At 32.5% G+C, this 23,625-nt stretch overlaps 1 protein-coding gene across 1 annotated transcript; it reads left to right on the top strand.

The window, feature by feature from the left end:
• The first annotated feature begins 17,347 nt into the window (after positions 1 to 17,347).
• LOC139525586 (uncharacterized) lies at positions 17,348 to 22,763 on the top strand. The gene is made up of 5 exons (XM_071321077.1): positions 17,348 to 17,379; positions 17,628 to 17,906; positions 18,474 to 18,500; positions 19,512 to 19,982; positions 22,681 to 22,763. Exons 2-4 carry the CDS (start codon positions 17,630 to 17,632, stop codon positions 19,967 to 19,969), a joined length of 762 nt encoding a protein of 253 aa, XP_071177178.1. The 5' UTR covers positions 17,348 to 17,379; positions 17,628 to 17,629; the 3' UTR covers positions 19,970 to 19,982; positions 22,681 to 22,763.
• Positions 22,764 to 23,625: the final 862 nt, after the last annotated feature.

Consider the following 23,625-nt stretch of genomic DNA (forward strand, 5'->3'; position numbering starts at 1 on the left):
ACATGTACTAAAGAGTAGAACCAAAGGAAATCAGTTTTGCTTTTTTTTTAAATGCCTCAAGTCCTTCACAAATCTGTTTCTTGAGGATGACGACAATAACCTGACGTTTTAGGTGGTAATTTAAAATTATTTAAAGAATCAGGATTTTACATCGGGTTAGATCATGATTTTAGAGGCTGTTGTTGGTCTTTTTATGTCCCTGTTGTAGCAGTCGGGGCATTTAGTTGTACCCTTGTCTGTCTGTCCTTCTCAAAATGGTATTCAGTTCTCTTAAATTTAGTGTGTTTCGACCAAATTTTATAAAAATATTACTAGTACACAATGATTATTACCACATAACACAGATCAAGTTGAAATTTAGTTGCAGCTTTTTTACCGTTTAGAGTTATGTCCCTTCAGAAATGTAAAAATTGCTGAATTATTCAATTTCTTCTCCAATCTAACCAAATTTTATGAAACTAAAACTGCTTATTACAAGTCCAGTTTTATTTTCATGGTGGTGGGGTCACTTATACCAATTTAATGCTGGTACTTTTAGTATAATAATCCCGGAGTTATGCCTCTGAAAATTGAAAAGTTGTTGAATTTCTCTTCTCCGTTCTCTAAACAAACGTTTGCTTCGACCAAATGTTATTAATCTTGTATAAAATGCTTTTTACCACAAAACAGATATATTTTCGATTTTGGTGGCAGTATATTGGCTTCTTAAGTTACTCTAAATAAGTCAAATATCTAGTCATCTCGAATAATCGAATACAACGTATGTTTCTGTCATTTTAAAAAGTTCCCTTCTTGCAATTGAATTAATTTTTTGTGTGGATGTTTTAAATAAATAACGTGATTTTGATGGTCCTTTGAATAAATAGACTTTCTCCTCAACTCTATCGCACATAAACTCATCAGGCAGAATTTTTCTTAATGAAATGGTCCTCTGAAAAATCTTATTGCCGTAAATTCATTTGCTGCTATATAGATGATGTTCTCTCACTAACTTAATTAGAAATTTGGTGACTATGTTGAATGCAATTATCCCATTGAACTTGAGATAAAGGATACATCAGATACAGTTAAGGGGGCTCCTGGGTATAAATGAATTTTTTTTTCTAATATAGGATTTCGCTATATTTTTTCATAAATGAACTTTATGATATACTTAAAAGAAAAATGAAATAAAAAAATGGGGTCACCGTTCATTTAAGCTAAAATCTGCCTCTGGAAGAAGCATACATTTTTGTTAATGTCCTTTTTTTCTGTTGAACTAATAGGAGAAAAAGAGGAAATATCGAAATAAAAAAATAACCTAATATAAGAAATCACTTAAATTTTACAATTATTTAGTTTATGTACAGCTTATTTGAAAATAATAATAAAAAATATAGGTCACCGATGAGTTAAAAAAGATATTTCAAATTTAAGGCCAAAAAATGGCATGTTTGCACCAAAGGGAGATAATTTGAAGCTTTTTCAATTTTTAAAGTCATTTGGGGCCAAACCAAATCAATTTTTTGGGTTGTTTTTTGTACCATATCATAAAGTTACAACTAATAGTGTAATAAATAAAATTTGTAATGAAAAAATAAAGGTTTAATTTTTTGCTAAAATTTTTGTACCCATGAGCCACCTTAAGTCTGCCTCATATCTTGACTAGAAATTGACAATGAGGGTCGGTTGAAACAAAACTTTAAGACAAAAGAGATGATTTTAGCTTCCCAAGTGTGAACTTTCCATTTCTATGTAGTAACATTCCAGCATACGGTGGACGATTTCCTTGATAGAGGGTTTCTGCTCACAAGGAAGCTATTAACCCAAGAGTTCCAAACGGTGAACTTGAAATCATCCCTTTGTAATTTTTTCGGACGCCATCACGAGTTGGTTGACCGTTATGAAATATCCGTTTCACAGATAATATTGGATATGTTCCTTATGTCGAAACTACAATCCCATTCCCTTTTCACGAATGTGACCTACCGAATTAGACTACTTACCGGGTGTGTAATAACGAGTACAACGTTCCAGGTATTAGCTGATAGCCATACGCTGTCATGTTATATTGGTATATATGTGCAACATACTGAATATTTCGATCGGGAAGCAGTCTATAACATGAGCAACACAACGGGTGCCACGTGTGGAGCATGATCTGATTACCCTTCCGTAGCACCTGAGATCACTCCAGTTGTTGGTGGCCGGTTCGTGTTGCTTGGTCTTTAGTTTTGTATGTTGTATCGTGTGTACTATTATGTGTCTGTTTGTCTTTTTTATTTTTTAGCCATGACGTTGTTAGTTTATTTTCGATCTATATGAATTTGAATGTCCCTCTGGTATCTTTCGCCCCTCTTATGCAACTAACAGTAGATTTCGCAGTCTGTAATATTATATGTAAATCAGCTAAGTATGCTTACGGGAACTGTGACGAGATGATTAAAGCTGTTGAAGTTCAGCAATGTACGTTTCACTTTTTTGTTGCTAGTACATTGCTAGCTATTTAAATGATATATATTTTTTGTTTACAGCAAACGCTCCTTTTTTATTATATGAAGAAAAGAAAAACATGGCTTTAATTTGGACATTGAATAGGCCCTACCTCTATACCTTGTCCAAATGTGTAGAATAGAGACAAACCGGAACCCATGCTTCTGGCAGTTGTATGGTTTAATCTGAAGATATTTAACCAGGTAATAATGTGAAGAGATGAAACATATTTTTATCCTTTCCAATGTATTTCAAATATGGCCTACCTATAAGTAATTTCGCTAAGCTAATTGCAATTTCTTTGACATTGGCAAATACGAGGCCTGGTGGCAGCGGTTAGAAAACTATACATTTAAATTCACTTGAGGATACTGTCTGTATGATTATGAGTTTGTGGACTCTTCTCTTAATCTGAAAACAAAGTTTATTTATTGCTGTATGAAAGAGTACATCTGTGACCTATAAAACCATAAAACCCAATTAAACACTTCATAAATGTGTTAACATATAAGTATATGTGTTATTGAGCTAAGATTCAGTGGCAGATCCAGAAATTTTATACGAAAGGGGGGGGGGGGGTAACAGATTGGTTCAATAGGGGCCGCTCCAGTCATGCTTCAGGGTGCAATCAACAGTTTTTTACGTGACGTCATTCTGTAACAGGGCATGTAATAGTGGACCCATCATGCAGAAGTCAGATATTCATAGTTATATAGATATCTATACATCAATGGAAAGATAATTCTATGAACTTTCTGAATAAATAAAAAAAAATCCAACAACTCTTGTTTAAACATGCAAATTGGTACAAGTTATCAGCTGGAAATTAGGCATTTTCCCCCTAAAAAACCTTAAAAACAGACCACCTTTGGACACACGGATCAGTAACCTGTGCATATATTTGAGATTTCTTATAATATGCATTTCGAAGAGCTTATCCGGCTGATTTAAGAAAATGTAGTTTCAGCCTACGTTCGACTGCTCCGAAAGGAGCTATCTTACCTGACAAATCAAAGTGCTTTTTGCAACAGGTGAAAATCAGCTGTTTATGGAGTTGCCTCCCATATAGTAGGAAGTCACAAAAACATTTTTTTTTTTTAAATCTTGACAAAAGTGGCATTTTAATTGAACTTCAATATATGTTTTTCACATTGAACATAAAAAACAATCAACTTTTTCATTTAGTGGTATATAAATAGCAGGGAATTCCATCAGTATGTAAATCTCACTGGGGAAATACCCCTAGTTTTTAGTACGAAACTGTTTATAGCACCCTCAGTGATATAATCAACAACAAATTTCCCTCTTAAGAGGGGAGGGGGACTGGATCCGCCTAATAAAAACAAGGACAGAAATGAAAAAAATCACAACAGGCCCTATATTTTCTAATGTGAGTTTTTAAGTTGTTTTTTTTGGGGGGGTGGGGGGTTGCTTTATAAGATATATACCTTATCTGTGTAGAGTATTGATTCGATATTTGTCCGTTCGTCCTTTCCCTTTTGGATGTGGTTTAATCTGTCTTTATTCGACAAGATACTTATTGCGCCTTTGGTATCGTCTCCATGTTTTACTGAACATATCAATTCTAAAGGATATATTCAAGAATCTAATATATCGAAATATTCTGCTAAGGGTGATTCATTCGATCATGGTCATAAATCAACACTGTTATACAAGATGTTTCTTTTCCTTGCATGAGATATGCATCGCAATATACCTTTATTTGACATTATGCTACAAATATAGGCAGTAGAATAGTGCAAATTAAGTCATCAGAAAACGCGATAACTTCCGAAATATTTTGTAGACAGATTGGCGGGATTTCAACACCTAGCTATCTTAAAGTAAGACAAATTGAGGTGTGTAATTTGTTCTTTTAAAAGTGTCACCTTCAGCAAAATGATCTGATTTACTTACAGGACGAATTTGACCTAGTAATCTATTTCCAAAAAATCGACATAGAAATCATAGATGTACCAGACATAAATAATTATATAAACGAGTTATATACAATTTACTCCTATGCATATTTCTCATATGTATCTAAACATGAACATTACAAATGTTTCTTGTAAATCCTAGACTCGCTCAGCTGCATGCATAGACCAAATATGTGTGGGGAAAACAAAAAATCAGCTTAAAAACAAAAAAGAAAAAAAAATACTTTGGAAGGAAAGATTCAATCTGAATTTTTTTTTTATTACAATTCGGGACATTCAGTGGTGGATTTCAAAGAAATAATCAAAGTCTTTGAGGTCTATAGAACTTTGCACGTCCTACAGTACTTTAATATTTAATTCAAACGATTTAAAGGCTTTTCGTAGACTTGAAAACTGACTGATTTCAATACCCACTTCAATTCGCAGTATATTTGTTAAACAAAAAAGATAAATTAATAAATTATAGACTTAGCAACAGTTTATATAGAAGGTATTCTTCTAAAAATTTGTAAGGGTTCCACGGAACCCAGTGTCTCGCCTACTTTTGCTGTTAATCGCAGACTCAACAAAAATGAGGAAAAACATCAATAAAAATTTCCCTCTCAATACTGTCTTTTGATTGAAAGAAGCTTCCAAGTTTGGAAAAAAATCCAGGATAGTTACTATACTATATATAAAAATATTAATTTTCGCGAACCATTTAGGTCACGGAAATTCCAAAATATGGCATCAGTAAGGAGAGTTGTGCAAATAATGAGAATACACAGAACTCCCATCCAAATTATCTTTAGCTAAAAGTATTCACCATTTTCTATTTTATATGTACTAACAACATTCCATTTTTCTATAATTTCGATTGAAATATTCCAAAATCTGAGTTAAAATCGATCGAATGCCCCAAATAAACATTGTCTGATTGGTTGAAGTACTGTGGCGTCGATGATTAGCATAATAAGCCTCGATGTAAAGAATGAGCCTCGATGTAAAGCACACGCTTCACATGAATAAGGAGAGTTTTACAAATAATGTGAATACACAGATCCTCCATCCTATTTATATTTTGCTGGAAATGTTGCAGTTTTCATCATTTCTGTTTTGATTCTGCTCACAACATTCCATTTTTTTCTATAATTCCGATTTAAATATGTGGAACCCGCAATAAAAATAGATGGCCTCAATGATCTAATAGCAACGCAAAAAATTCCGTTATCCTGAGTTCTACGATGTTACATTAGCCTGGGATCCGGCCCAATCTAGCTGCGCGTCGTAAGGTCAAGATTAGCCAGGATCCCAGTCTAAATTAATGTTACATAAACCAACCAAATCACACATATACAGAACTTTGCGCTCAAATGTAATTCTTGGTGAAGTATACGGGTAACTTCGTTTACGGAAATTTATACACACTTTATAATTAACATATTACCTGGCTTTTACATATTCACGTTTTTTTATGCTGAACTGTAGTCGAATTCAATTCTATACATTTTTTTTACATGAAGCAATAGGAGTAAGAATATTTATTTAACCAGCATCACAATGAACAAAATTATTTACCGGTATTTTTGTGAAATTTCCGTTCGATAGGTTATCAGTTAGAGAAATTTTGGTAAGTATTACTTATTTATGTTAAGGTTCTACTGATGTGCTTCTCTAGACCTGTTTGACGGTCCGTTTTATCCATAAGCATAAAAAGCATAAAAGATTTATTTAAAGTCGGTTATACATATAACAATACAAACATAAGCTCTGTAGAGCTTTTATCCGACATACATATAAGACAAGCACAATACATAAAACACATAAAACATGCAAAATAAATAATGTTATCAAGCACAACAATTAATTAGCACAATTAAAGCATATAAGCAAACATAAAATGCAGATAAACTAACATTCATGCAATAGCAATTATAAAGCACTAAAAGTAATCCAAGCATTAAGAACACAAATAAAAAAAAATAAAAAAATTATGCCAAATAATTTAAAAGCCAGAGTATACATGATAAATAAATAAACTGATCTACAGCTCATTGAGATCTGCAGGAGGAACACTGACACGAACTGCCCTCCCAATTACCAACCAAACCTTTGAACTGACCCAATGGCATTTCGTCCCTCATTTTATTTGGCAGTTCGTTCCAGAGTTTGGCTCCTGCATATCTAAATGAGTGTAGCCCATGGGTAGTTGTCCTTACCCTGGGAACATCTGCTACGTTGTTATTTCTAAAAGAGTAATTACATTTTTTAATTTCAATAAGTTCATGTAGATATAATGGACATTGTTTATTAATAATTTTATATACCTCTATTGCTATCATTCTAATTCTTCTAATTTCTAAGCTTGGTAATTTTGATTTAATTAATAGTTGTTCATAGGTACTACAATAGTCTTCATATATAAATCTAAGGGCACGCTCCTGTATTTTCTCTATTTTTCTGGTGTTACACTCACCACAGAAGTGCCATATTACAGGACAATAATTAAAATTTGACATTATAAATGAATAATATATAGTAAGTCTACCTAATTTTGTTAAATTTTTACCAATACGTTTAAGTACATGTAATTGTCTTGATGCCTTTTTACAAATATTGGAAATATGGGCATCAAACTTAAGTTGATAATCAATTGTTACACCCAATAATTTTACTTCTTTTTCACAATGTATAATATTACCATCTAAATTAAATGAAATGTTTTTATTTTCAGTTTTCTTGCCTATGGCTATTGCCTGAAATTTGTCAGGGTTGGCCTTCATATGATTTAGACTGAACCAATTTATTAGCTCTAAGCTTTCTTTTTCTAAAATATTTACCACAGTGTCTATATCAGAGTGTGAATATGATAAAGTATTGTCATCTGCATAATTATACAATGAACTGTTTGAAACAAAATGAAAAATGTCATTCAAGAAAATGTTAAAAAGTACAGGTCCTAATATAGAGCCTTGCGGCACACCTTTATATATATCTTTCCAGGTACTAATATCTATACCAACTTTTACACATTGTTTTCTTTTACTTAAATAGCTGTCTATTAAGCTTAAAGCTGTTTCCGATAACCCATATGCCTTTAGTTTTAAAATTAGCAAATCATGGGGAAGGCAATCAAAGGCTTTCGAGAGGTCCATCAACACAGCAGCAATATATTGATTATCATCAATAGCCTTCTTCCAATCCTCAATGATTTTCAAAAGTGCTGTCTGGCAGCCGTATCCTGCTCTAAAGGCAGACAAATATGGGTGAAATATATTTTGAAAAAAATCAACTAGCTGCTTGAAGATGGCTCTCTCGAAAAACTTTGATACAACAGGTAAAATACTGACTGGCCTATAGTTGCCAACTTCCAGTTGACTATTCTTCTTGTGAAGTGGCACCACTTGAGCCTCTTTAAGTTTGTCTGGAAATACAGAGTGCTCAATAGATTTGTTTATTAATTTTGTTATTGGTGTCACAACTGCTGGTTTTGCCAATTTCAGTATTTTAACGGATAACCCGTCTTTACCTGTAGCCTTATTAATACCAAGTTTGTTTATTTGTTTTTCTACAAATTTCTCTTCTATACATTCAAAAATTAAATTACCTTCAGTTCTACAATTATTATATATAGCTTTTATACTAGGGTGGTTCTGATCTACAGTACAGTCTGATCCAATATCTTTTGCTACATTAACAAAAAAATCATTAAACATATTAGCAACCTTTGACTGATCATTTATAATGTTATCATTGTCACATAAAATAATGTTGTTCTCAAAATAACTACCTTTGTTGGTTAAAAAAGGTTTTTTTATAAATCCCATTTATCTCAATACTATGTCCGATGACAGGAATGTCAACTCGACCTATTCGTGTCGAAATGAAAAATCCAATCTGTTTGATGAAATAATTTCTTCTTCAACGGTTCATGCATTATTTTTGTATAATTTGATAACCAATCACATTCACGTTGCATGTTTGCATGAAAATGGTTATGTACATGTATTAGTGAATTGTGAGGGCGATGCAGCATGCGAGGTCAGTGCGCGATCACGTGACATTATTATTTGTAAACAAACATGCTCCCCGTGTAACACGTGTCTGAATTATCCTTTCAAAGTGTTATGACTCTTTCAATCACTATTTTATGATATTTTTGTTTTTGTTTTTAGGTTTGCATATCAGTAGTCCAAGTGAATTGTAGAAATAGTTCCGAGTTTTTTTTTTTGTTTTTTTTTGATAGCCTATAGAATTAGAAGGTAAGTCTACATAAGTTATATTTACATGTAACTAAAGTCTAAAAAGATGACTCCACTTTCCCTCTATATATTAAAACCCGCTTACCAATTTAAAAAGCATTTGCTCCCCTTGAACGCTAATTTGTCATTTCCCTTTAAATTTGCTCAAAAGTCATACTTATAGTCCATTTACATTACTAAGATGTCAAAGAACAAATGTATGAAATATTTTATCGCCGAAAATCTCTAAAGACAAGTAGTTGAGATTTCCCAAATTGCAAAAGTCGTAGGAATATTGTTTGTCGTCAATACGTAGTCAACTACGTATCTATATGTCAGTAGTCTATTATATATAATGTGAATACACAGAACCCCCATCCAATTACGGTTATTTTTGGAAAACAAATAGTGTGATTTGTCAAATTCAGCTGATTTTTTAATCGTCTGGAAAAAAGTGTACATTTTATGAGGGGGGATAATCCCGAGCTTAAAAACACCCGATCCCGGAGTCCCGATAAAGGTCCTATCCCCCCTCTTTTATGGTCATGTCTAAGAATTACTGTTTAATCTTCATTTGGCAAGAAGACTTCAATAAGATACCCCCATTTCTACCCTCATACATGTATATGGACAGATCATATGTTATCCTATGTCATTTGAAATTGTGACGCCAGAAAGCATTCCCCCCCCCCCCCCCCCCATTCAATAGCTGATAATTGATTTTCTGTCAAAATCTTAATGAGGTCAAGGTGAATTCCGAGTATTGTCTGATAAGTTAAAGTCCGAGAAACTCGAAAAAAGTAAATAAACAAGGAGGAAAATAAATCTTTCTATATATTTCTTTCGCCAAATTCTTCAGCAAATGACGAATTTTTACCGCCACAAGTATTATTTTTTCGCAAATTGGGAAAATGGCGACCGCCAGCGGAAACCCTGTGTGAGGACACCCTATCAAGCTTGCGCTCGTGTTGTGTTAAAACATTTTTAGTATGCTGAAAAATACCAACAATAGAAAAATAAACAAATAATCGATATTGTAAAATATCATTGGTTGAAGAGCCAATGATTTACATACATGTACATAAATATAACAACCATAAAATACAACTAATTTGATTTACACCACAACTGTTGGAAAAAACCTTTATGTCTATCATGTACATGTTTATAACTTATCTCATTCTAGTCCATTCAACTGACAGAATCAGTGTAAATTTCATGAATTCTTTAATATCATGTACATGTATAATCATGGACTATTCTTTTATATAGCAATACCTGTTAGCCATTTAGAGGTCTTTTGCATTTAAAGTTCAGTTTAAGTGGGCTTATTTTGTGAAAACGAAGTCAATTTCCAGATCATAGTTTACATTTTCTTTATATTTTGCTGTGTCAAAATAACCTCAATATCAAGGACTATATATAGACCCAAAAACCGTCTATCACATTCTACACATGAGATTTTAGCAGGAAAGACTGTGATTGGAGTATTTAACCATTGCAACTTTTTAATTTGATCTCCTCCACTAATTGAAGTAGAATATTTAATGAAGGTGTGTCCACAATTTAGAATATGTTTATATATGTATAGAAATGATGTTGAGCCTGTTTTATAAATTGAAAAGGTTACATTTTCCCCTTATTTCAAAATCTAAGCTTGAACCTCTGCGGTCTTACAAAGTTGCCCCCTGCCGGGAATCTGGTTGTAACATGTACAACAATCAAAGATCAACCCACACTAAACTGAATGTAATTGAAAGACATCTAGAGGTTGATATCAGAGGCAGATTTAGGGGGGGGGGGGGGTCCTGCTTTTTGAGAAAAAATTCGGTTGCTTATATAGGGAATTACTGAATCATGACGAGCCCCCTCTTAGGTCAGTCAGTGGGCCCCCACTTAAGAAAATTTCTGGATCCGCCACTGGATATACAGTATCTAACAGAAGATGAAAAAGGGAACAATATGGTGAATTTTAGAGATTTATATTATTTCATGTACATGCATTTGAAATATATCAGATATATTGTTCGATTTTTTTTAGTTCTAAGTTCCAAGGTGACCTAGCTTCCATTTCAGAAATTGGATTTAAATGCTAGTCTATCAGAAGGATTTTTCCTTTTAATTGGTTGTAGATATGGAATCTTATTTTACCATGAAGTCAGATTTGAAAATGACTCTGGGAATGAAGATGTTGTAAAGACTGAATGTCAGTTTTAGTCTTATATACAAACATGTATGTACTTTATAATTTTAGTCTTGCATGTATATAATTATGTGTACAATACATATATCACTGATTCAGTGGCAATGGTAAATAGACACTGACAAGTCTTAGATCTATAATATTTTATAGTTTTGAATGTTTTGTCCATTGACTAAAACTAGGTGGAGGTTTGTGTGTTCTTATTTCCAACAGAGGTACACTCAACATATATCAATATGTGCATTAAGTAAATTGATAGTTGCTAGATACGAAATGATTATACAACAAGAAAGTTTTAACCTGTGTATATATACTTAAAATATGTTAAAAAAAATCATGTCTTTTTCAGGACTTCCGAATCCAACCATGTAGTATGGAATGTTGTTGAGATATGGTTTTGGTCAATGGATGTTAATGAAGGACCTGTAGTACAAAGTATATCACTGGATTTAGCTCTTTGTCTAAGTGTATTATTAAAGTACTTTGCTTTGAGCTCAGTTCATTGTTATGCAATTCATTCTTTGTGAAATAAAGATTTGACAGAAAACTCTCATGTACAAGGATTTGTCAAAGTAGTACCACCTCTATTTACAATGTAAGTATTAGGGAGATAAAAGCATTCTATTTTGATTTGAACCAAACATATTTATATTAAAAAAAAGAACAAATTTACCCGAGAATGCTACTCCCACTATATTTGTACTAGCAATATGATGCTAGGTTGTTTTAATACATCTGTAGACTACTGCCTACTTATGACTCTGTCCTGAGTGTATATGGTCCTTCAACTATGTGGGGAAAAAAATATAAGGCCTATCTAGGCTTATCAATTTCTAAAACTATATTTCATTGTACATATTTGAAATTTTTATATAATTTTGTGGGTTATTGGGCAAACAGTCGAGGAATTTAGGGCCAAAAACAAACATTTTTGTAGATTCAAGACAATAAATTGGAGTTATCTTTCTTTGTCCAGAATGGTTGTTGAATTAATATTACCTAAAACCATTGCTTTATGAAATCTTCTTTGAAAATTGGAGTTATCTTTCTCTGTCCAGAATAGTAGTTGAATCGACTTAAAATAATGCTATATATACAATATACAATGCAAAATTCACTTTACTACCAACTGATAAATTTAAGCAGTCTTTAATAGCCATTCAGTGATTACAAGCACTTTGATTATCATTCTAGGGTTGTCCCCTTTCACAAATGGAAAAATTTCTCAAGTTTGTCTCAACTAAATTTAGTGAAATGTGTATACAATGCTTACATGTATTACCGGTACCTCTAAACTCGGTTTAAGTTCAATTTTTAGCAGCTTCACTTTTACAGTTCTTGATTTATGTACCTTTATAATGTTATATGCTAGCGGAGGCATCATCACCATGACTGTATGACATTTACACTTTAATACTTTATGATGTATTGAAATGAGTAGTTGAATAATTACTGTTGCAAACTCCATTAAAAATTTGATTTGAGATCATTTTTATACAACCGCAAAAATTGAAAACTTTTTGGTTGTACATTGGTATCACGTTGGCATCATCGTCTTCATCCAAAGACATTCGGTTTTCGCACTCTAACTTCAGTAAAAGTAAAATAGAAATATATGAAATTTAGACACAAGATAACTTAAGTATTAGTAAACAGAAATCTACGATATTTTAACATAAGGTCTATGGCCACATAAGGAGGGTTGGGATAGATTTTGGTAATTTTAGTTCCAACAGTGTAGGATTTAGGGGTCAAAAACAGGCCCCAAATAAGCATTTTTCTTGGTTTTTGAACAATAACTTTAGTATAAGTTAATAGAAATCTATAAAGGTTTATGACCACAAAAGGAAGGTTTGGATTAATTTTGGAGTTTTGGTCCCAAGGAATAAGGGGCCAAAATTAAACTTTGTTTGATTTCATCAAAAAAATGAATTACGGTATTGTGCTTCTTTGATGTGCCAAATCTAACCATGTCCAAATTCTTAATTTTAGGTCCTGTTTTCTAATTGGTCTACATTAAAGTCCAAAGGGTCCAAAATTAAAATAAGCTTGATTTTAATAAAAATTGAATTCTTGGGGTTCTTTGATATGGTGAGTCTGAACATGTACTTAGATTTTTGATTATGGGCCCAGTTTTCAAGTTGGTCCAAATCGGGGTCAAAAATTATTATACTAAGTATTGTGCAATAGCAAGAAATTTTCAATTGCGCAGTATTGTTCAATAGCAAGAAATGTTCAATTGCACAGTATTGCACACTAGCAAGAAATCTCCAATTGCACAGTATTGTGCAATAGCAAGATATTTAATTGCACAGTATTGCACAATAGCAAGAAATATCTAATTGCACAATATTGCGCAATAGCAAGAAATTTTCAATTGCACAGTATTGCCAATAGCCAGAAATATTCAATTGCACAGGATTGTCCCGTTTTCAAATTGGTCTACATTAAGATCCAAAGGGTCAAAAATTGAACTTTGTTTCATTTCAACAAAAATTGAATTCTTAGGATTCAAACGCATTGATCTCAGCAATTTCTTCACTGTCGTTCCCTCAATAACTGCATTAAACAGTTTCTAATCATTATTCATTCAAAACCATTTTAGTATACCAATGTCTCACACACAACATATTATAGTATACTGTTGTCTATCAGTCCATCATCCACACTTCAGACAATAACTAGAAAACACTTCCCCTTACTTTCAAGAAACTTTGTTGAAATGTTTATATCTATTGACATTAGCTACACATCGATTTTATAAATTTTAGAATTTTCATTTCCATGTTATGAAGAGAGATTTTATCCTTAAAAAAGAGAGAATTTTCCAATTTTGAACAATAACACAAAAATGCATCCATCACCTTTAATTAAACTTTGGTGAATTGTTTACACTATTGACCTAAGGTCCCTTTTGATTGTAATAAATTTCAGATTATACATTTCTGTGTTATGAATTTTTATATATGCTAAAAAAAAGAAGGGATTTTATAGTTTTTGGACACCTATAATTGCAGGAGTTTCTGGCTACATTGAAAACCCATTGGAGGCCTTCAGCTGTTGTCTACTCTATGGTTGGGTTGTTGTCACTTTGACACTTTCCTCATTTCCCATCTCAATTATTCACATAAACACTTCCACATCATTTTATAAAACTTGGGTGAATTGTCTATGTCTGTTTGTTGACTTCAGCTGCATTCCAAAATTTAAAACAAGATTAACAACTACAGGTCCCCAAATAGCCTTCAACAATGACAAAAGCTCATACAGCACAGTCAGCTATAAAAGACCTTAAAATGACAAATATAAAACAAATGAAATGAGAAAACAAATAGACTAATAATTGTACAAAACAAAATAGTTCAACCTTTAAGCAAGCTTAAAAGGAATCAAGACATATCATGCGCTTACAGTGCAGCTATTTATTAACAAACTCCATATTCAAACACTCAAACAACTAATTCATAGAGAGGGGTGGAAGTTGAAGCCTCCTTTTTTTATCAGTCAATGCATTTGAATGAAGACATGTACACATCAACTCAATTTGTTAATACACATTTCCAGTCTAGCTTTCAATACATATGTAACGACCTTTAACCCCACTGACAATTTGCGTCTGTGTCCATACTTGTTTATGAATCTAATAAATGTTTTATACACTTTAACTGCAGACTGTATGTAATGTTAACTGGAAGAAACTAAGTCCATTTATAAGTAAAATACGGAAAAAGTGAATTGTTTTTTACAAAATTTACTTCTGAATAATATCTTATGATCAGAAACAAGCTTTTGTCTAAGTTTGGTAGAAATCCAGGATAGTTTAACATCATTATAAAAAAATTAAAAACTTAAACCACAGAGTGAATGTTTTGTTTCTGGCAAAAAAACTAAGTCGATTTATAAGTAAAATACGGAAAAGTGGAAATTTATTTTTACAAAATGTTCTTCTTGATACTATCTTAGGATCATAAACAAGCTTCTGTCCAAGTTTGGTACAAATCAAGGATAGTTTATGAAAGTTATTAGAATTTTAAAAACTTTAACCACAGAGTGAATGTAATGTTTCCTCGCAGAAAAACTAAGTCCATTTATAAGTAAAATACGGAAAAAATGGAATTTTATTTTAACAAATTTTACTTCTGGATACTTTCTTATGATCATAAACAAGCTTCTGTCCAAATTTGGTAGAAATTCAGTATAGTTTAAGAAAGTTATTAAAATTTCAAAAACTTTAACCACAGAGTGAATATTTGTGGACGCCGCCGACGACGACGCCGACGCCGACGACGACGGAATGTAGGATTGCTTAGTCTCGCTTTTTCGACTAAAGTCGAAGGCTCGACAAAAACGATGACTAATCTTCATTTTTTTAACGACGAACAATGTTGATATTTCTTTAATATATCCAGATCCGTGAAACCTTTACAGCCGATTGTATTGAGTGTGTAGGCAAAGGTAATATCTTTGGTTAGCTTGCTTGCTATATCACCTTTTGCGTCAATATAATATAGAGTGGGTCTGATGGCGGATCCCGTTGATGAGAGTCATAACTGGGGTACCTTCATGACGAATAACGGTAAACTTGAAATTCTAGCCTAATCACGTTAACGGCAAAATGTACACTTTCTTGTGGGAAAATTCAATTTTCATATTATTATCTTTAAATACAATCAAAGATGTTTAAACCATGATTATATTATATATACTGTGTAAATTCATTTGAGGTGAAATTCTGGGAAAATAGGATGACTCAGCTGTATTCTTTTAAACATATCTGTAAAGTGTCATTCGTACCCGCGCTTGTCGCGGATTACTCTCTAGTTTATATATAAACAGTTCACCACAATGACTCAACATAGATGTTTTCGGTTACCTGTTGTTGTTTACACCCTTCTTCTTTGGTATGTCTCATAGATTTCTTTTTCAAATTTGGTTTTTGTTGTGCATTGTGTTGTTGAGAAGATAGTCAATGTCATTAAAAAAAACCTCGTAGTCGCTCATATTGTACTTCCGTTAATTGTAGTGTTCTTATTTTGAATCTGAAATTAATGAGGTTATAATTGGCTGAGTTATACTGATTTAAATTTTTCGTTCGTTTTAAAACGAATTTCTAAATTTGCCTTTTGTCGTTAGTTTGGTTTGGCAAGCCGTTTTACTATTTATTCGAAATTAAAGATATCTCATATAATAAATAAGATATCTAATATAAGATATCTCATATGATATATCAGATATCTTATATAATTTCATTTTTATAAGATATCTTATATATTATATATAAGATATCTTATAAAGAATATGAGATATCATATAAATATTTTTTATATAAGATATATTATATAATTTATAAGATATCCTATAAACTATATAAGATATCTCATAAACTATATAAGATATCTCATGAACTATATAAGATATCTCATAAACTATATAAGATATTTTATAAAGTTAATAAGATATCTTATAAAGTTTATGAGATATCTTGAAGTTAGAATAAATAGCAAAACGGCTTATCATAGTTTGGACTTGAACTCTTCCACTCAAGTTGTAACATAATCAGTCGAACATACAAAACTGGTTTATATGAAAAAGATTTTTTATTTTATAAAAATAGGATTACATGTACTACGAATATAATCGTTCCATTCCTGAATACATTTTAATGTTACACAAAATAGCGGTATACTATTTCATTCGACGATTTTAGCATGATGTCTAATTTACATCGCCTGCAACCAATATATTGATTGATTGTTGGTTGCTTAACGTCCAGTGGCAAATATTTCATGCATATTCAGGACGAGAACAAATTCACAATAAATACAATAGGTAGGTTGTTGTAATAGAGGCCATCTAGAATGATGGTCGGGGAAATTTGGACTGCCACTTGAAAATGAGGGTATATTGGATAGGGACAGAAATTTTGCCTTACAACAATATAAATGTATTATCTAAAATCAATATGTACCATAAAGAACACTAAGAAAAGATGGTATACATACTGCAGGTTTATTGTATTGAGCAATCAAATTTTACTTGAGACGAAATGTAAAGTTAAAATCGAGAATAAAAATGTTCAGGCATATAGTGATATCCATTTTACGAATCAACGAGTTTAATCACTTCACCTGTAAAAATTATTTAGATGAAATGTTTGGAGGCTTACTACCATAATCATGTAATATTGGCGCCTGAAAATCAGAAATATCAGTAAGAAATAACAACAGTACAACTAGTCCCACGTCATCAATGTACCTAAACTGTACCTAATGCATCGCACTCAGCATAACCACAGTTGCAAACGTCTAATTCTTCGTAATTTTGGAAATGCGGAAAGTTGTCATGACCTGAGGAATAATCCATCAAGATTCGTCAGAGTTCAGTCGAGTTCATGCAAAAGCCACATCACGTGACTAGAATTACAACAGAGTCTTAAGGAAAAAGTTGTAATAATTTTCATTTATAAGAGTTTAGAGGTAAGTTGTACAAGATCATTTTTTATTTTATTTTATATTTTGTTTTGTAATTTGTGTTACTATATATGGTAAGTGAAACGTATAGTTCAATGTATATTATTATTGTCGAGTTTTTCTTATAAAATTAAGAATCGAAATGGGGAATGTTTGTTTTACCTACATGTATTTGGTATAACCAAAATTGTTAGTTTCGCAAATATAGTATATAATATTAATTTGCGAATTTCTAGACTTTAATCTGCAATATTTTTTAACCAAATTAGAATTCGTTGTAAATGAATATAATTTTAGTGTAATATAGTTTTTATGATTGCAGATATGATTAAGTACTTGCTGCTTCTTGGATTGGTCCTTTTCACATCCAATGTAAAGGCTGGTGGTTACGGAAAAGGTAGTGGTTACGGCCATGGATCGGGTCGGGGCTACGGAGGATCCTCATATGGAATGGAATACAGAGGATATGGTGACGGCGGTTACGGATCGTCCTCTTTAATGGCTGATTTATTAGGAGGCTATCGAGGAGGTGGTGGCTATGGCGGTGGCGGTGGTGGTGGTTATGGCGGCGGAGTGGGATACAGAGGCGGCGGTTTTGGAGGTAGGGTGGAAGATTTTAAGTGTTGATTTACAAGAAGAAAACTTAATAGTCGTCTGTACATTGCACTTTATAATCATTTATTTTTATCAAATGGTCAAACCTAAACTGCACAGAAATGAAAATATGAATCTGGACAATAAATGATTTTTTACAGAGGTGTGCCTTGTTTCGCTGTGAATCATTGATTGATTATTTTAAAAAAATTTCGCATTTCCATTTCAAACTTAGAGAGAAGGGTGTTCGAATAATCTAGGGTAAATAAAATGTTAACATTACGATAGTGATCAATCAATACTGTAACCATCCGTGTATTGGATTGAATCGGTACGTAATCAAATGCCAAAGGATATGTGTTCAAAAAATATCTTAAAGGAAAGTTATACAAGATCTTTTTCACATGTTTCATGTCAATGCCATTTACCAAATATTATATTCAGTAAGGTTTTAAAGTCGAAAACTTGAGTGAAGTCGGTTGAAAAGATTATTTAAAAAAAATAAAATTATAAATATTATTAATAAATGTATACCAGGCTTTTTTCTTGGTCTGATCTTTTATTACATTTTCAGGTGGAAGTCGCGGACGAAACCTAGCTGGTAAATATTATTATACAATTCGTCCTACCTGAGACTACTATAACACAGTAGTCTCAGATCCTACCAATGTATGTACTAACTATTATTATTTATATAGATCAGATAAACGTGAACATACAGTAATATAGATGCAAGAACATTAGCCAAAATCCCTACTGATATTTCCATACGTATCTAACAAGTTAGAATTCTGTTTTTACGATGTTTACGTAATAATTAAAAAAAGCGACGAGGAATATTCTGGGTTTTAAAAATAGCTATGCTCAGTCATATAGAATATATACTTATAGATGCATCTAGACCACACATCGCGTTTCAAAGCAGAAAATAACAAATTTCGATAATTAATCCTATGTATAAGTAATATAATCATCATTTCTTTCAAAATATGCATTATCAAAGGGAGGTTTACGACAAGGTTGTCGACTTGTTCAGCGAATATATTGATTATAAAAATAACATGTACAAAATTTTATAATTTTACTCAGATTCTAATAAGAATGTTTAAAGAAGTTGTTCTTATTTCATAACTCTGATGAAGTAAATTTAAAGTTAGTAACTTTGACCATCATTAAATTTATGTTTCATTGCAGCTACCACAAAATATGCACCAATAAATGAAAAATAACCATCTTAAAAACATAACATCGTTCTACTAAGGATATTCATAATTAATTTAAAAAGGAAATAGATAAAGAAAAAAGTTGATTTAGTCAAGGTTGAAAGACTTTTAAAAAGCCTATCGGAATGATTCTTTTAAAAAAAAAAATAGCAAAAGGGTTCGTTTAGTTCCTGACTTTTTGACATTCACAATCGTTCATAATGATGTTATGGGAAATACTTATTCTAAACATATTCTAACAATATTCATAACAAATTTGTATTTTCTTTCTTTAACATTGCAGTTGTTCAAACGCCAGTGCTTGAATATCAGAATGGTGTTATGGGTAATACTTTAAAAATTAAAGATCTTCTAATAATATTCATAACAACCTTTATTTTACTTTGCAGTTGTTCAAACGCCAGTGCTTGAATATCAGAATGTGGTTCGAAATGTCCCAACAATTGAATATCAAAATGTTCCACAAGTACAGTTCCAAACGCAAACTGTGGCGAGACAGGTTCCAATCTATGCTAATTCAAACCCAAGTTATCCCAGTAATCCATCATACGTCGGTCCATCATCATGGATGGGTAGTGGACCCGCCGCACCTGTTTACTCTGGACCCGCCGCACCCGTTTACTCTGGACCCCCTGCACCAGTTTACTCTGGATCCTCTGCACCCGTTTACTCTAGCGCCCCCTTGTTTCCAAGTGGATTAGGATCACCAAACTTCAACACCGGAGGTTCGGCACCAATTTATTCTGGTGGTGCTCCAGTATTTAATACAGGAAACAGTGGAGTTGGGGCACTTAGAGGAGACGGGACCTTCAACCCATCACAACCTAACACGTACCTGGTTGGGTAATGTAATTATCTAGGTAAGTTATACTTTCATTTAAGAGAGGTACCATTTTATTTTTGATGGGGGCTAGGATGAAAAAAGTTGTAATCTCTGTCCTGCCTTTTTATTTTTCACTTTGTCTGGTCCTGACGTTTTATGTCCAATTTATGGGCATTATGTTTTCTGGTCCGTGGTACCGTTCGTTCGTCCGTCCGCCCGTTCGTCCAGCTTCAGTTTAAAGTTTATGGTCGAGGTAGTTTTTGATGAAGTCTTGAAGTCCAATCAACTTACTAATTAGTAAACATGTTCCCTATGATATCATCTTTCTAATTTTGATGCCAAATTAGAGATTTTATCCTATTTTAACGGTTCACTGAACATAAAAAATGATAGTGCGGATGAGGCATCCGTGTACTGGGGACATATTCTTGTTTTTTAGTTGTTTATCCTGACTTAATTTGCGTAAATTTCCTTTTTTTTAAATCAAAATTCCTGACCTGCTTTTTTCAAATTTCACCCTAGCCCCCACCCCCACACCCGCCCCCCTAAATATGAAATGGTAGCTCCCTAAAGCATATTTCAAATGACTGAACATCTTTCAAGTTACAGTCTCGAATCTCGTATGTCGAATCCCTTGGATCTATATAAATTAAATCGAATCAAGCAAAAATTCGATAGATAAGGAGTAGATATTGTTGAGGGTTTAAATGTGTTCGAGCTAACGAGAGTCCACTGTTGATGTCTTAATGACGTTGTGTTGAAGAAACAGTTTCTCGTTGATTTTTGTTGGACGGCAAATTTCAGTCCATCAGGTTAATATAAGATAAGAAGATTTGGTATGCTTGTTAACAATAAAATAAAATTGAGAATGGAATTGAGACAAGTCTCCACCAGATAAAACTAAGCGAAGACCTACATTTAAAAGGTTTTTTGTTTGGTTTTTTTTTAATTGGAAATTGCGATTTATTGTTTACTATATTGTTTTGCTTTTATGTGTGTGTGGGTTTTTTTGTTTGTTTTTTTTTGGGGGGGGGAGGGTTGTGTGTGTGTGTGTGTGTGTGTGGAGGAGTTATATATTATACTGTTACTGTTATTATGGAGATAAGTGTCTTTCTTTACTCTCTCTCTTTTCCTTTCTTTTTAAGTATATTCTTTCAAATGCCTTGATCAAGATTCAAAGTGGTTGGGCTGAGATCTCCATAAACTATTTTACCCTCGTGACTGCCATGTTCATGTGTCTAAAGTCTAATGCCTCATCATACAGGTTGTCGTTTGTCATATTATCATGTGTTTGTATTTTAACTAATTTGGTGTGATCGCAAACCTCCGATTTTATTGAAACACTTGTTAGATTAAGGTCTTGTCGTATGCCATTTATCTAATTTTGAATATGGTATGTTGATGTTGATGATTTTTATTATTAATTTTGTTCTGTTTTTGTATCCTTGAGATGGTTTAACATCTACTCAATACATGTGAACATATATATTTCAAGTTTAGTTCCAATCCCAAGTGAAGAAGGTTGTTGAATTATAGTCAAAACTCCTTTCAAGTACTTATTTTGGTATTTTTTAATAATGTTGACCTTGACCTTTGATGTATGTCACATCAAAATCAATAGGTACACTTCTCTCATCATGTCTGACAATTTGATGAAGTTATGTTGAATGAAATCTCTGAGTTTTCGAAACTGCTTTTCTGTTCTTATTTCTAGTAACTTTGACCTTGACCTTTGTCACATTGATCAATTTAAGTCTTGTCTAGTAACTTTGACCTTGAACTTTGTCACGTTGATCCATTCAAGTCTTGTCTTGTAACTTTGACCTTGAACTTTGTCACATTGATCCATTTAAGTCTTGTCTAGTAAATTTGACCTTGAACTTTGTCACGTTGATCCATTTAAATCTTGTCTAGTAGCTTTGACCTTGACCTTTGTCACATTGATCCATTTAAATCTTGTCTAGTAGCTTTGACCTTGACCTTTGTCACATTGATCCATATAAGTCTTGTCTAGTAACTTTGAGCTTGACCTTTGTCACATTGATCCATTTAATTCTTGTCTAGTAAATTTGATCTTGAACTTTGTCACATTGATCCATTTAAATCTTGTCTAGTAAATTTGACCTTGAACTTTGTCACGTTGATTCATTTAAATCTTGTCTAGTAGCTTTGACCTTGACCTTTGTCACATTGATCCATTTAAATCTTGTCTAGTAGCTTTGACCTTGACCTTTGTCACATTGATCCATTTAAGGTGGTACCTAACACTTCAGGGAGATAACTCTGTAAAATCAGCTAAACGTTTTAATTACATTGTGTTTTAAGGTAATATTAAGCTTCTCAATGATCAAAATATGTGTTTGTCAAATTGCTATATAACCAGTGTAATTTTTCTGATAAAACGGTTGGTTCAAATTTTTTGAAATTTTCATATTTTTGTCAAAGGGTCAAAGTAAATACTTTGTCAAAATTTAATGAAAATCATGAGATATCTTCCAAATTTGGTTCCAAGTCCTTCCAACCCAACAAACTGTTCTCAGGTCATAACCCCAATATATTCATTTGCATATAAAATTTATCAGTTTTTGCATTGCACTTTTTATATGTATAAACATTTTGTATATGTGATTGTCCACCACTTTATCTTAACAATTGATTACCTTTTGTATGTTAATAAAACTTTTCAATGATAAACAAAATGAGTTCTAATGTTTTATGTTTTTTTTTATTTCCAGGAACCACCACCTCACCTGGATGTGGACCATGGCAGGATGCTTTGTACTTTGTATGCTCTCTAAATAAAACTACCAATACCCTTTTTGTTGTTTTAAAAAAGCCAAAGCTAAATTCAAAAATATCAAAACCACTATAAACTATAAATGATAGAGTGGTACCCTTTCACTTGGAGACCCCTTGAGTTTAATTGAAGAAATATTCACAAAATAACATGGATTTATTTAGTGTACTTATTATTTTATTGGAAATAATAGTGTTGGATAAATTACCACAATAAACAAGATAAAGGTATACAACTATGAACCATGTGATTTTCACTAATGCCAAACTTTTCAATGACATAAAAACTTCTATAGATCATCAACAATCATGGTCAACCTTCATTCAGTGTCAACTTTAGATACCCTCATGGTGACATGGTAATGAAAGAAAATACATGAATGTTCTCCAGTCACCACTCAAATATTGCTTCAAAAATTTGAATTCAGTGAAAACTTATAGTTACTACTGTTGAAGAACCAGAAACAAATTAAAAACCTGGTTAGAAACCAGGAATGGATCATTCCATTCATTCAATGAAAATTAAGTTCAGAAGTTCACGGGAAAATTATCAGTCAGTATTTGATTCTCTATCATACTAGAATGTACATTTCCTAATCTTCAGGTATCTAATACTTCCTCTTAATGAAAGACCAGAATATTTACACCAGTGTTAAGGAACTTAATTTAGATACATGTATAAGAAAATTTGGTATGAGTGCCAATGAGACAACTTTCCATCCAAGTCACAATTTATAAAAGAAACCATTATATATCAAGTATGGTCTTCAACATGGAGGCTTGGCTCCTACCCCACAGCATGCTATAAAGGGTCCCAAAAATTACTAATGTAAAACCATTCAAACCGAAAAACCAACGGTCTAATCTATTTAAAAACATGAAAC

Source organism: Mytilus edulis, chromosome 5, assembly GCF_963676685.1.
Source record: "Mytilus edulis chromosome 5, xbMytEdul2.2, whole genome shotgun sequence".
In the NCBI taxonomy this organism is placed as follows: domain Eukaryota; kingdom Metazoa; phylum Mollusca; class Bivalvia; order Mytilida; family Mytilidae; genus Mytilus; species Mytilus edulis.

Coding starts and splice junctions, on each gene's coding strand:
- LOC139525586 (XM_071321077.1), top strand. CDS start 17,630: ATGATTAAGTACTTGCTGCTTCTTGGATTGGTCCTTTTCACATCCAAT. Junction 17,907..18,473: donor CAGAGGCGGCGGTTTTGGAG/GTAGGGTGGAAG, acceptor TTACATTTTCAG/GTGGAAGTCGCGGACGAAAC. Junction 18,501..19,511: donor TCGCGGACGAAACCTAGCTG/GTAAATATTATT, acceptor TTTACTTTGCAG/TTGTTCAAACGCCAGTGCTT.